This window comes from Rhyacophila brunnea, unplaced genomic scaffold (genome assembly GCF_057557595.1).
Source record: "Rhyacophila brunnea isolate RB1 unplaced genomic scaffold, BYU_Rbru_1.0 scaffold_8, whole genome shotgun sequence".
In the NCBI taxonomy this organism is placed as follows: domain Eukaryota; kingdom Metazoa; phylum Arthropoda; class Insecta; order Trichoptera; family Rhyacophilidae; genus Rhyacophila; species Rhyacophila brunnea.
The window spans coordinates 31,960,504-31,976,111 of record NW_028233350.1 but is presented as its reverse complement, the minus strand read 5'-3'; the positions used below and the strand labels follow the sequence as shown (position 1 = coordinate 31,976,111).

Sequence of the window (15,608 nt, the reverse complement as noted above, 5' to 3'; positions counted from 1 at the left end):
TGTGATCTTTAGTTATAAGTTCACTTCATTTTTGCAACTTTAATTTTTTTTCAACCTTATATTGTGCTTGAAACTAAACTAAATAACATTTACTAGTTAGCCTATATTAATTATATGAATTTATGTACAGTCTAACTTGGTTACTATGAGAATTTGCTCGTTATAAGCATTACTCGTTGTAAAACATTTTTCGCGCCACGTTCTATCTAAGTAGAACATAAAAATCTGAAAATCATCGTAAAAATCCCCGAAACAAGAATGGCATTCATAAACTACAAAAGAAGTTAATTATTGTAATGAAGTGCTGAGCCGCCGGCGTTGGTAGGTACCTACTGACTTCACAAAGCTTGGATTTTTTTTTTCAACCATATGCGTGGATACTTTTTCAATGTTATCGGCGAAAACACCAATTAGGCACTTAACTAATGACATAAACGTAATCCGATCCCGGCAGCATCAGTCTAGTTAACTGTTGGTCGGATTTTATTGCTTAGGGTCGAAAATGTTGTTTTTAAACGATCGACACATTAACAGTTTTGCTCGGTATACCTGAGAAGTAACTCGTTATAAAAGTGAATAAATGTATCGAGAAAATCATAAACTAAAATGTCAACGAATGTTTCCTCATTACAGCCGAGATCTCGCTATTTCCGTGATCGTAATAACCAAGTTCGACTGTATTTTATAAAATTATCATGAATTATCACCAACTTAACTCTGAATGTTTTGAAAAAATCAAATGGGAAACTGAAGATTAAAGGGCGCAAGTGACCAAGTTGAGAAAATTGGCTTCACTTTAACTGAGAATAGTTTCTGAGAATAGTTTTTATACATGCTAATAAATTTTCATAATATACAGCAGTTACATGTGTGAATGTTTATCGAGCATAAATTGGCATGCGGTGCTGTGACCCCATGTTTTTACTTATATATCGCTTCAATCCTCAATTATTTATTCAAATTGCGGGTTATTAAATAAGACAAAATATTTTTTTTGTTTTAATTTGAAATATTATATTAATAAATATATAAGTATATAAATTTTAGATAATAAACAATTAGGTAGGCCAAGTTTGTACCATAAAGCTTAGAATCGATCATTCATGAATATAAATTCTTGATCATTTCCGTACTATATTATAATTATAATAGGTTTATATCTGATCGATATTTTTATGTTTTTCTAACTAATGAAGTGTTTATTATGAATGATTTTATTTCTCTTTTTATGTGTGAAATGTATGAATATCTTCGATACACCATTATTACATTGTGTTACACTGATTGAACAGTAAAAACTCAATATTTTAATTTTATCTTTGAAGTGTCGAGTCATAAAATGGATGTGTATTGAATAATATTGTCCCGAATATTTTTTAAGTACTTCCTGTTTTTTTTTAATAATAGATTTATTTTTCAGATTAAAGATTTTTCTATAATAAGAGATTGTTTTTTATTTATCGCACATCCCAAGATAAAATGCTCCACAATAATTCACCGAGTGTAGGATAATAAATTAATATTCTATCAAAATGACAACAATCACATGATTCTAACTGTTATTCAAACACATTACAATGAATAAATAATAATCGATACTTACGCAACATCTACATATTATTTCAAACCTATGAACCATGAAGTAATCATAATCTCAAGAATTATTTTATTTATTTTCCAATATTTTAATTCATGAGACTGGTGAGAGGGTGAGACCATAGGAATACTGGTTGGATTCCTATTCAATCCAATTTCATAGTGATTATGGACGAAAAAAATTGTTTTTACCTACACGCGCATTTTACGTATATTATCTATGACGCGCATACGACAACAACTAGACATTGTGACAAATCACATTGCAGTAATGTTTTAGACTTAATGTTCATAAATTCAGCAGAGAGGGATGCATAGGGAATGGGTAGTATAGCGTATCGCAAGTTGTGTGGAATATGGAGCATGCAACATGATATGATCGTTGTCATTCTGTCAAGCTGACCATCGACATGTATTTATTAAAAACTGCGGGGTGATAAGGAATTTAAAAAAAAACAGCGACCCAGCACTTTTTTATTTAGCACTACACCACTGATCCCAAAACCCTCACTTCTTTCACAGTACACATCTGCATACAGCGCTCTGACCTGTCGACCATAACATTAAAGTCACTATCATAGAATGCTGATGACCTCAAAGGAACATCCATACTATTATGATTATTATGGAAAGAATCGTCTTATCCTATGATTTCGAACCTATCTACTATGCATGAGTATGTAGGTATTTATGTAAAACTAAAATAATAGCGCCTGTACACGTGCATGGATTTACTGGCGGCAATAGTGCTTATTTTAAACTATCATGACAATAACTGTTTACATGTAAAAGTGCTGACTGTCTCTCCAATTCATTCTTTAAGAGTGAGCGAGACGCGATGTTGTCATTTTATGGTACTATTTGACTGCAGTGAAAATTGGTCAACCTGAAAGTTCATTTTTTTGCCCGCAGGTTTGCCACTATCATTCTCCTGCGCAGGCGCAGATCGAAAAAATCTTACTGTCACATGAAAATTCAGAAGTTTCCAAACTTGTTTGATTCATGCATGCAATCTTGCCAACTGCAGGATAATACATGTTTACCCGTATATTTTCTTACTGTCAACAGTAAATCCATGCACGTGTACACAAACTTATTTAAAGAATGGATGGGGGAGCCACTGTCGAAAACTACCTAATCAAGACTTGCAACTGGACAAAATCTGACATTCGAATGACGTTTTTAAAATGACATCCATATTATGGTATTTCGTAGTTCCATTTTTGGCCGTTCTTTAGATAAGTTTCTAGGTCTGTAAACGGGGCGTAAATAATTCCAATCCTTCCCAAACTTCAAAAATACTTTATGCTGTCATCTATTATGTGCCATTCAAATTACGTACCTATAGTGAGTCAACATTCCAGTAGCTTCGACTGGCTGGAAACAATGAGTTCATTATTTTACATGTTAAATCATGTTTCATTTTTGGTTTGTTGCATCATCAATATTATTCCTGCCTAGTAGTTATCCAGTAATATAAAAAACACTCTTCAGTTGGCCCAGTTGGCCTTCTAACCAGAAACACATATTGTAGTAATATTCAAACTTTATATTAGTATATCTACCAGTAAAAGTGTTATGTGATTTTATGTCATAAAATGGAAAATAAAGGACAACATTAATTTTAATTAATAATATCTTTTAATAACTCCAACCCATAACACATCAAATGTTTAAAATAAATATAAAAGATAATAAGGCTTCAAAATTATATAAATAGATTATCTACAACGTTTATAATTTATTATTATTTATTTTTTATTAATGCTCTGAAAATACCATAAAAACTCCATTTTGACCTACGTGGGGCATGTGGGCCCTTAAGGAGTATCATCAAGTCCGATTTCCACCGTCTGATAATATATGTAGCCAGTGAAGTGCTCGGCTGTGGTTCGTTTGATGAGAGAGAGAGGGTCCGGTGAATTCCAATACTCAGGGTCAGCGTCAGTATCTAGTTCATTTTCGAACTGACCAAATAATGTTGCAATTTCAACGTAGTTTGGGTTCTACGTGGAAATTTTTTAAAAGTTTAAGCGTAACTCAAAAAGAACAGATCTACATCATCCATTTTTGTTTTCTGTTCTTTTTTTTTTTGACAAATATTGCAGTACTTTATCTGTCGGGTCTGCACGCTTTGTTCTCTTCCTTTTTCTATTTTCGGAATTATCATTTCGTTGAACCTCCTGGATAGAGACTTCCGATGCATCAAAAGGCTCTAAATTTTCTACATTGGAAGCTTGATTTAAAATATTGCTTTCAGTAGTCCTATTATCAAAGTCATCCAAAAACCTCATCTGTTTAGCCCATGGCCGATTTTTGTATTTTTTATAGACTTGGCCTGAGGCAGTTTCGGTGGTTTTCTTATACTTATTGTAATTGTCCCTCAAGCTCTTCCACTTGGAACTCCAATCATTACCTGTAAAAATAATTTTGTTTCAGATACCTCGCTACAGGAGATACATATAAAACAATCAGTCATTCATATCATATTGGATTTACAACGGTTGGTGTAATAGTAAAAGAAGTAAGTCAAGCGATTTGGAAAGTATTACAACCAATAGGTATATTGATTCGCCCTTTCTCGTTTCAAATTGGATTATAAAAAAATTCTCAAATCAAATATATTAATTATAAATAGTACACATTCCTGTTATTCATCAGCGTTCAAAGTCAGACTAATCCTTCACACAGACTTGCTTCCTAGCGCTCGGACCGAACACACGTATCCGCAAATCGCTCCGACCCGAGTTTTATTTCTCTACCTGAATTCGCTCTCTAGCCGATAACCATTTGAATTCAGCCGCTTTGTTCTGAGTTGAAAAGTTTGTTTTAAAATATTCGACTATTGTGTTCGGCTTTCGCTTCATTTATATTGCCGCGAATACCGTGCATCTTGACGAACGTTCTCGTGAGATCGCTGCGAGCCCAGGAGCGGCTCCCGGATAAGTCTGAAATAAGGAGACGCGCTCATCGTGTAAATAATATATGACAGAGCATTCTATAATTTCCGGCTTGCCCGTGCAAATTGCCCCAGCTCTCGCAGAGTCTCCAGAGATCGCCTCCCAGGATACACGGGATCGAAAGCTAAGCATTTCATTACAATTAGTATACTAATTATCTCCGTAAAACCACTTAATTGACCTAACATCAAAAATTAATTAAAAACAAACAGGCTCGCGTGTCAGGCTGCAGAGCTGCAAAAACGCGAGCTTGAGAGCGCCCTCATCAAATCGAAGACGCGTGCTGAGGCGACCAGAGATTTGCTCAATCAAGAAAAGCGTCACACAACGCAGCTCTCAATTGGTCGCTGGCCTGTCACATGAATCTTTAGCAAAGCACCTGCGCACATGGAGAGTGAGCTGCCGCCGCAAATCCTTACCCCTAAAAATTCGCGTAGTGCTAGCAATATTTCGCTGCGGCCAGCAGAGCCACCACCAGACCTTTCCACCAGACCCGAAACTGTCATTCCCAATAGACCCATACCGGCAAAGCGTTCCTTTGCTGAAGTTTCCGGAGCTGCACGATCTTCTGGGAAGCCGGAGATCACACCTGTCTTTGTTTCCGGCTTCGACTGCAGCTGCATCGGGGAAAGTCCGTTCACGTCATGCTGTGATTTTAACAAGCAAAGACAATAATAAGACGAGCGAGGAGGTTGAGAAATGTATCAGAGAAACGTTGGACGTCTCCGGTCTAGGGATCGCTGTCGTGTCATTGGCGAGGGCGACTCACAACAAGTGCATCGTCAAAGTCATGAGCACGGACGACTCCCGGAGACTGGTGGATGCTGTCAGCGGCTCGGAGGTTCTCACCGCATCGGTCAGCTCACTGAAAAGGCAGAGGGTTGTCCTAAAGGGTATTGAGGAAAATTTTGATGGGGGACAATTATTGATAACTGCACTACGTTATCAAAATGCTTTCATCAGAACGTCCGCGAACGATTCCTTCAGGGTTGTGTTCAAAACAAAAGGTCGCATCCAGGGCAAATCCAATTACATTCTGGAGGTGGAATCCTCCTTGTATTATCAGATGGTGGAAGTTGGCGGCCTGAACGTTGGTTTCCAGCGGGTTCGAGTGCAGCCATGCTCTAGTGTTGTGCTTTGCACGAAATGCCTGGGGTATGGGCATACTTGTGAGGAAGCCTTTGCGTGTCGGGGATGTGGGGGGGACCACAAAATTGCGGAATGTCCCAAAAAGAGAAAGTTGACATGCGTCAACTGCGTCCGGAAAAATAGGCGGCTCCGATGGGTCACAGTCCTCTATCGCGCGCATGCATATTGCACCGCCAACAAGAAGCCAAGTCTACTTCCGCAACTGACTTCGGAAACCAATAATGGCTATACACCTAAAAATTGCACAAACGAATCTTGCACGGTGCGAGGTCAGGTGCAGTCTCTGTCATCAGGTATATGGAATCTAATAACGTGGACCTGGCTTTAATCCAGGAATCGTACACTGGCAACTCGGGTCAAATCCGTTCGTCACTTTTTTTAGGTATCATTTTTCAGAAGCCCAGCAGTCAGTATCCAGTGAAGGCAGCTATTCTTGTGCGTCGAACGTCATCTCTAACCCACTGCATTTTACTTTCCGAGATTAGCTCATATAGTTGCGCTGTTGTAGAACTCGACTACTTAGGAGAAACGCTACTGGTCGGATCACTGTACTGCGCGCTGTCGGTGCACATCGATGAATCGCTGACCGGCATGAGCAGGCTAATGAACACTTCAAAGGGTCACAGGCTGTTGCTCGGAGGTGACGTAATCGCAAAGAGCATCTGGTGGGGAATTCGACATACTGATAGCAAAGGCACAGCCGTGTCAGATTTTTTAGCACAGCACGACCTAAACGTATTAAACGAGGGTTCTGTCCCAACGTTTGGAACGATCAGAGGAACTCGTAAGCTGGAAAGCTATATTGATATTACTGCGTGTTCCAACGCTTTGCTCACCAGAGTTGAAAATTGGTGAGTATGTCGTGATGCAGTGTTGGGATCCGACCATAATGCGATTGTTTTATTCATTACAGGCCGCAGATAGCTATACTGCAAACAAAAGTTCAAATGTCAATCAACAGCGACCAGGTTTGTTTAAGACGTCCAAGGCTAACTGGATAGATTTTGGGCTTGCACTTATTTCCCAGATTCAGGATCGCGGTATCACTGTACATAGGTTGGATAGCGTCACAAACGCACATGAGCTCGAAGACATTGTCAAAGAATGGTCATTGGCGAACGAGTCGGCATGCGAGAGCACGATGGTGCGCTCTTCGGGCGAAGGATTCCAAAGAAAAAGTAATCCATGGTGGAGTACGAAACTGGATATACTGAAGACTGATTTTAGAGTAGCAAGGACAAAATTTCGCAATTCAGGCGTGGTTCGACAGCCGTTCACTCGACACATTTTTGAAACCGCAAAGAATAAGTATGAAACTGCGATTGCGGAAGCAAAATTAGAAAGCTGGAAGAGCCATTGCTCGGCTCAGGGAAAAGAGAATGTATGGTCCAGTCTTCAGAGAATGCTCAAAAGTAAGGCGTTCAAACTGCCTGAAACTCTGACAATCAACGGTCGCATGACCTCTTCGGCTCTCGAATCTGCAGAGGCTCTTCTTGCGTATTTTTTTCCAGACGACAATATTGCAAACGAAACGGAGCAACAGACATTGATCCGGAATGCCGCCTCGATTCTTTCAAAGGAAGATGACGACGAGAACTTCACTCTCGAGGAGGTCGAAAGAACAATGAGGCTGTTCAATGACACGACAGCTTCACGGCGGATATCTGTCTCAATTCATTCTTAACTGTTCCTAGCATAGTTGTCGCTCTTTATAATGCTTGTTTGCGAATTGGTCATTTTCCAAAAATCTGAAAGGTAGCTAGAGTGGTGGTCACTCCCAAACCGGGAAAGGACGACTACGCTAACGTCTCGTCATATTGGCCCATCGGATTGCTGCCCGTGTTCGGCAAAGTACTCGAAAAATATTTATTAATCGAGTTTCCTGGAAACTTCAGACTAAACACCTGCTCAGCGAATACCAGTACGGTTTCACCCCTCAAAAGAGTACTGAAGACGCGCTTCATGCAGCAATTGATAGAATCAGGTGGGCTAACCGCGATGGTCAGCTCGTAGTGGCGGTATCTCTTGATATCAAAGGCGCGTTTGACAACGCATGGTGGCCATATCTTCTTCAACAGTTGAAATCTAAAAATTGTCCCGCTAACATTTTCAGGCTCATCAAAAACTATCTTTCCGACCGAGAAGTCTTCGTCAAATATGCTGGATCATCTGCTACCAAAGAGACATCAAAGGAATGCATACAAGGTTCGTCTTGCGGCCCTGTCCTGTGGAACATAGTTCTCGACGATCTTCTCTCTATGCCGTTTCCTGAAGGTGTACACGCACAGGCCTTTGCTGATGATGTATTGCTGATTGTGGAATCCAAAGAACTTGGTTCTCTAGAAACCATGACTAACAGCGTGTTGGAGAGCGTCGAGGCCTGGGGAAGGAAGGTCAAACTGTCTTTCTCCGCGGAAAAAACGAAGGCCTTATTCTTCACTAGGAGGCGCGTCTCTTCGCCTTCGCTGGTGATGAATGGGCAACCTCTATCTTTTTCTAGGGATTTTAAACTTTTAGGGGTAGTAATCGATGACAAACTAAATTGGTTAAAGCACGCGGACAGCATCTGCAAAAGAGCAGTGGTGACTTCGCTCAAACTAGCAAGAATGGCCAAACCCACATGGGGTGTATCTTCTAAAGCTCTTCGAATTCTCTACACTTGTGCTATTGGGCCTATGATCACGTATGCGGCCAGCAGATGGTATGAAGCTGCCAAACAAAAAAACTCAATACGGTTCAGCGAGCACTAGCGATATGAATATGCAGGGCTTACCGCACGGCTTCGCTAAATTCAACGCAAGCTCTAGCAGGACTTATGCCTCTAGATTTACGTTTAAAACAAATCGCTCTCACTTACAAAGCTAAGAAGGGCGAGGAGGGCCTGGTAGGTTTTCTGCCTGACGATAGGCTTTACGAAAAACCGGTGGACTATAGAAAGCTGCCACATCCGGCTAGACTATTTTCTGGAGTGGTTTCTTATCCTGCAACGTTGGAAAGCAACGAATGCAATAACATGCCGATTTTCAAGGATGAGAGCAAAATTGATGGCGGTACTGGTGCAGGGTTTGTGGCATACATTAATGGCGGTGAGATAGCGGCTCGTAAGTACCGCCTTGCCAGCTATTGTACGGTAATGCAGGCCGAACTCTATGCCATCCAATGCGCACTGGAGTGGGCAGGCTCAGATCCAATCCAACGAAAGCTCACCGAAAACCATAGTATTTGTATTTATTCGGACTCCAAAAGCTCAATCCAAGCAATTGGAGATCCCTTATCTACTAATCCGATTGTCTTTTCTATTCACAGCGAGTCCGCAATACTGAGACGGCGCCACCCCGAGGTGCACTTCAAGTGGATAAGGGGACACACCGGGATAGAAGGAAATGAAAGAGCCGACAAATTGGCTCGGCATGGTGCCTCTGAACCCAAGACCGCGATAGCTTATGACAAATTTCCTCTGAGCTACGCGAAAATTACAATTTCAGATATAACGAATGGAACTCACGATACATAAACTCATCGACAGGGGAGTTGACCAGAAAGTTTTTACCTTCGATTTCAGCAGCACGAGACGTCAGGGTGCATAAGGGGCTGTGTTTTGAGATGACTCAGATTCTTACAGGTAACGGAGTCATGCGAGCATATCTGCACCGGTTTAAAATAACATCTGTTGGAAAGTGTCCATGCGACGACGGAAGCGACCAGGACGTCCTACATTTACTCCTAGATTATCAAATCTTTAGCAAGGAGTGGCACAACCTGAACTTTTTATTACAGATGGCTGATGCGGACATTCGAGACCTTCCGGGGACCATGGCAAACGAGGCCGGAAGAGATGCACTTTTTAATTTCTGTATTGATGTAATAAAAAGAATAAAAATAATAAATGGTGACATGTAATGATGATTCATGCCTTTCAGATCCAGTGACTGCAATCATATAAGATAGGATAAGTATATGCTCAGAATATCAGAATATCTATGCGACATTTCTTTTACCACGGGAGAAAACTCGACTACAAATCACAGTCCTCAGTTTCCAATGAATACGACAAAATATTCATCAGAATCATCACCGCCTTGCGCTACAAAGAATTTTCCAGGGTTTTTGCAAGGCGGTTTCATAAGCCCTGGCCGAATTCAAATTAGCAATACCCGATGCGGGTAGAAGAATAGTTTTCAATAAGGCATATTCTCTCAGCCGGCACAATTTTAATTTGACTAGCATCAAGTAGAGTAGTTTGCGTGCCAAAGTCCTTAAGAAACCTCGATAGTAAATGCGAGGTATCCATAAAGGCATCTAGAAAAAAAAAAATCCCACAAAAACCGGTGGTAATATCGATTTCCAAAAAATTGTAGCATTGATCTATGCATTACATTTGTAGAAGGTGTGTTAATGCTAGTGTATTATTTATCATATTGTAATTTATCTATTCAAATCAAACCATTTCCTATGTGAACACGACAGACGCGTTAGTATGAGCACTCCATAGAACAATGACAGTTCATACATATACAACAACGAGAGGGGCGGAAAAAGAAGGACCAGTCGTTGTGAATGTATCGGTTTTCTACTTGTGTCGGCAATGGCTGATTCCAAAGATGTTCGACGATTTTCAATCTCTATAAAATATTAAGTATTATTTTTTGTTTTCATTACCTTCAGTGTTGCCAACCGTACTATAATTATAGTATTTGTACTATAATTTTGGTCCGCGTACTATGTAGATATAAAACTGGTATAGCACGCCCAAAATACTATAATTTTTAATATCGGAAAAAATATCTAAAAAGTACTAAAATTTAGATATTTCCGTTCTATAAATTTGTGCAAAGTACTGTAATTTTGCAATATAAGAAGATTTGGAGAACTTGGAAAAAAAATCTTGAAAAACGTAAAAAAATCTCTTGACTTTGGTAAAACGAAATTTCTTGAATTCGTCGGTAAGCATCTTTGGTCGGAAGAGGTACCTAAATAAAAGGGGTGTCGGAGTTTCTCAAATTCTCCGTTATTTTTTTCTGAGAAACAAAAAACCTATACATCTTCGACAGAATATGACAACGCGTACTATATTTTTTTCCCAAATACTATAATTTTGAAGGCTCTGTACTATAATTCCAATTTGAAAAGATAGCAACACTGATTTTAATGTGATTTTTGGGGTTATGTAGAACAATAATTTAAGAAATAAGAAAAGCTATCTGTCAGATTTCGTTTGAATACTGTGTTACAAAATATAATAATCGCTAATATTCCTTTAAAATGTCGACGAGATGGTAATTTTGTTTTATTCAATGATAAAACCACCCGAACCTCAGCTTTTAATACATAAATATTAACTAATATCAATATTCTTCGTTATAATGTTAGGTTATAATCCAAAGAACCGCTATATAAAATAGATTATTGGGCTGTGTGGTAGATAAGTTTTATTGCGAAAGCTGATATTAATTAAATCAATTTCTATATGAGGGTGTGAACTCTGGGTGTCTAATAATTTTGTTGAAAAATCTTCGTTTACATAGAAATAACATCATTAAGTATTTTAGAAAATAAAAATGGCTATAGATTCAACTATCCAATTTTTAAGATCACCAATAAGCCTGTATTATTTAATCGGTAAAAAATACACACTTTTTTAAAAGAAATTGTAGAAAAATATGATTAAGTATTTATAATATTATATAATATATATTTATAACAATAATTTCGGTAATTCATTGGGTAGATTGAGATATTTTACTGTTTACTATAACCCATTTTACCTATTTTTTCAAAACAAATATTTTTAGATGTAAAAGATTTTATAAAAGATATCGTACAGGTCAGATTCTACCACCCAAATTTATAATTAATTATTGGCACCTAAAGTCCATTTACTGAAAGCCAGGCGGGAACAGTAGCAGTTTTCATAACCGATTTCGGCAAAATTCATAAATTCACGGATCATAACCTAACCTAACAAATAATAATAGTCCAGTATATCGGCTATTTTCAAAATTTGTTTGCCGCTGGCTTCCACTAAACAGACAAAAACCAAAAAAATATAAGTTTGTATCCTTGAATGCAATATTCATGATAATTCTCTTATCTCATCAATGGTTTCAAAATTTGACGTTTTTTTATGGATGAAACAATATTATCTCAGCTATTTATCGCTATAAACTTTTCTTTTCTGAATTGCATGCAATTGGTACAGTTATTAAAACTTTCTCTAAAAAACATTGTCATTATATTCTTGTTTTGTCTGAAGTTTTGCTTTTATTTTAAATGTCACCTAATTTTTTAAAAGAAAACACAAAAAATCGTAGGGTATCGAGACATCTCATCTCGACATTTCATCTCATGAATGAAAAAATTTTATGAATAAAACAAAATATTATGTATGTAATCTTGATAGATTGATATATTATTATTAATGTGAATATTAATTGTAATTTTCTTCTACTACACTACTAGTCTTCAAAGGATATTTTATAACCGATCACAAACAAAATATCAAAAGTTTGCATTTCAATACCAAAGAAATAAAAGGGAGAATTGTATTTTTTTATACCTATTACACGGTATTGATATTTAACTATTCATATAGGTAGCTATTTTTTTGATTCATTTCTAAATTAGATCAATAGTACAAAAATTATTGAAATATTCTGGGACAAACAATTCGGTTTTGATTGGGAAAAACATCACTTAAAAAGCATTTCTCCAAAAATAATGATAAAACAACTTTAAATTTAGTCCACACAATTTTTTATTTGAAACTTTATTATGCAATATGTACGTAGGTACATAGTGCATTTTGGTTGCCGTATTAGATTTTAGATCATGCCTTATTGCAAACATAAACTATTGTTTTTATAGGTATCCCCTTTATCAAAGGGGCAACCCGCAACTAAGAGTATTCCTCCCAAACTTCTGGATGAAATTGATACGGCCGGTTCAGAAGCAACCTGATAATGTAGTCGTATTCGAGTGCTCAATGGAAATGACGAGGTATGATGTCAAATCATATCTAGAGAAGATCTATAATATACCAGTTTGCCATGTACGCACCCGAATCGGGATGGGTAAAACTTCAACCGACCGAGGGAAAGGATACGTTGTCAAAGCCGATGATTCAAAAATAGCCTATGTCAGCATGGTAAGTGTGTTCAATAAACTATAACTCTAGTCGTTGTCTCTTCAATGTCTCTTTGATCCCGAGCAAAAAATGTCAGGGTCCCGACAAAACCGGCCGGACAAAACCGCCAAAATAATTTAGAAATGAGACAATTTTTATTTTTACATATTATATAGGTACACAAAAAAAAAACATAGGAATGAAGATATAAAAAAAAATATATATAGATTAATTTCATTCCATATTTGTATGTAAGTAGACTTTATGACTCATCAGCATTTCTCGCAAGATTTTGTAAATTTTCCATTAGGGAACTCAGGTATAAGCTTTGTAGCTGCATCGGATTAACGGCTTCACCGCGGAACATTTAATTACCACATCACGTATTATCGGCGCGTTAAACGCTGATGATTTAAAGTTATTACTCTACTAACAGCTGCAACGGATTAAGTCTCAAATTACATTGATTATCGTAAGTATGTAAATTTATATCCATACGCAATTTGTAAAACCAAAAAAGCACTTGTTTTACATATTTTTTGCGGGCGGTTTTGTCTGGGTGGATTTGTCCGGGCAGTATTGACGAGCACTGGTACGGGCGCATTTGTCTGGATACCAAAAATGTCCTTTAAGATTATGTTCACACTGCGGGGGCCATATTGACTGCCAAGTAAAAATATTGTAAACGCCGATCAAAGCTGGAACCCCCTGACTGCCTTGAGAACCCGTTCATTTTTTTGGAAATGGAACCGACTCAGAATTTTTAGAACCCCAAACTGAAACCCCTTTAATATCAGGGTTCCATTATTTTTTTTATTCTGTAATATTTTTACTCTTATTTATTATTATCGACTATGGCTAGAGAGCCAGTTATTCCACAAAATATGTAAACTAATATTATATTATACAGTTATACACAGTAATGTTTTACTAGGTCTAGCAAATTCACATGTTTTTCAGGATGTGCTACTTTTTTAGGGACTTTGTACTATTAAAGTAAAAAACTTACAAATGATGACATCCGTATGCTGCACCTGGTAAAAATATCTTGAAAAAAATACTGTAAACACCTACTTACTTTTTCAAATAAATATAAAATATTCATCTGCAACTAGATAAGTGTATAAGTTCCAATGTTTATTTAGATGGAACCAAACCACATTAGACTTTCCCAATGGCGACATACTTTAAAAAGAATTGGAGGTTCTAACAGCTCTGATGCCAACAGGTAAAATCGTCAGAAAATGGAACAACTAAACTAAATGTATGTCCATCTATGTGGTCCAGTGTTTCACTACATACTAAACTGGGTTCTGGGCCAACATTGAAATTCAAACTCTGTCCAATTCATATGGTAGGTGCCTAAACTGTATATATCTGTTTATATTTGGGACAGTCAATGTGCTCTGCTTCGGAACAAAAATGGTGATTTACCCCCTTTTACAGATATTAGAATATACCATCAACAGTATATTTTATATCTGTGTTCTTTATGTCTTCACTTAATAAAGTGAATAATTCTTTTTATGCGTGAACTATTTTTTCAGCCGAGAAGTGAAAAATTTGTATTCCCCGAGTTATACTTTGATGATCCTAAACAAGATGAAGAGATGAAGAGTCTCGATGATATGAAAAGAGGCTTTAGAGATTATCTTGAGAAAAGTAAAGATAGGCGTGGTTTACCTGCGTGGTTTACTATGTAACCTAATGTGTTATATCAATAAAATGATGTAGGTTTTATATGTAATTTGTTCAAAATGTATTTTGTTAATATAGTTTTTTAATGATTTTTTTTCTTTTATTTGTTAACCTTCCATAGTTGCCTTAACTTTTATATAAAGGATAATAAGGCAATATTTACACTATAGAGAAATGTACACTCCTTGTGCCTGATTTATGTAATATTATTACGAGACAATCCAAGCTCATAATGTAGGTAAAACCTTGCTTCATCTATGTTATATCATTTATGTTCTCTTCAATATCTTCAAAGTATAGTATTGGATAGGGTTGCAATAAAACTCCAGCACTAGTTTTTTGTTTTTATTTAAAGTACAATATTGTAACACAGTCAGGAGCCGATTATATTTTGGCACATAATATTATTGTTTTGTTATCGACATTATCCAGTTATGGTGGAGTGTTGAAATGGCATTGAATATTGAATGGCCAATATTTGTCATAAGTTTTAGGTTGACAACAATTTATACATACCATCCTGATGATGTTTCAATTACATATTGACGTTACTTTACAACAAATTTTATTTTTACCTGACCTTGTCAGATGTATTATATAGACAGGTACATAACTTCACATAAATGGCAGGTATGAGAAGCCACACGGGCGCTGCGTCCGCGTTTGCGTCGCGAGACCGCTGTATTCCGACTGCGAGTGGGGTTGAGGACGCATCAGCGGTGTATCCACGCTTCCGCTCGCAGTCAGAATACAGCGGTCTCGCGATGCAACGCGGACACAGCGCCCGTGTGGCTTCGCTCTAAACAGGAACATTCAAAAATGTATATCTAGGATTTTACGTTTCATTATGAACGCGATAATTAAACTTATCACAATATAATGCGTATTTATTTTATAGGTGGTACATGTATAATGTAATTGGTCGTTGGGTTAAAATGGTTCTTACATAAAAAGTAGTTCTGACAATATTATCGGTGTACAGTGGATTGACTGATTGTCTTGGTAAACTCTCTCCTCCAAGAACACATAATATACCCTGGCAATGCTCTGAAGATATACGTAGTCAGTTTGCTGAGAAAAGT

The 15,608-nt window shown here is 37.4% G+C and overlaps 1 protein-coding gene across 1 annotated transcript; it reads left to right on the top strand.

Annotated features, from left to right (window-relative positions):
- The first annotated feature begins 10,874 nt into the window (after positions 1-10,874).
- mRpL23 (mitochondrial ribosomal protein L23) lies at positions 10,875-14,616 on the top strand. The gene is made up of 3 exons (XM_085958583.1): positions 10,875-10,981; positions 12,570-12,849; positions 14,376-14,616. Exons 1-3 carry the CDS (start codon positions 10,968-10,970, stop codon positions 14,529-14,531), a joined length of 450 nt encoding a protein of 149 aa, XP_085814709.1. The 5' UTR covers positions 10,875-10,967; the 3' UTR covers positions 14,532-14,616.
- The last annotated feature ends 992 nt before the right edge of the window (positions 14,617-15,608 follow it).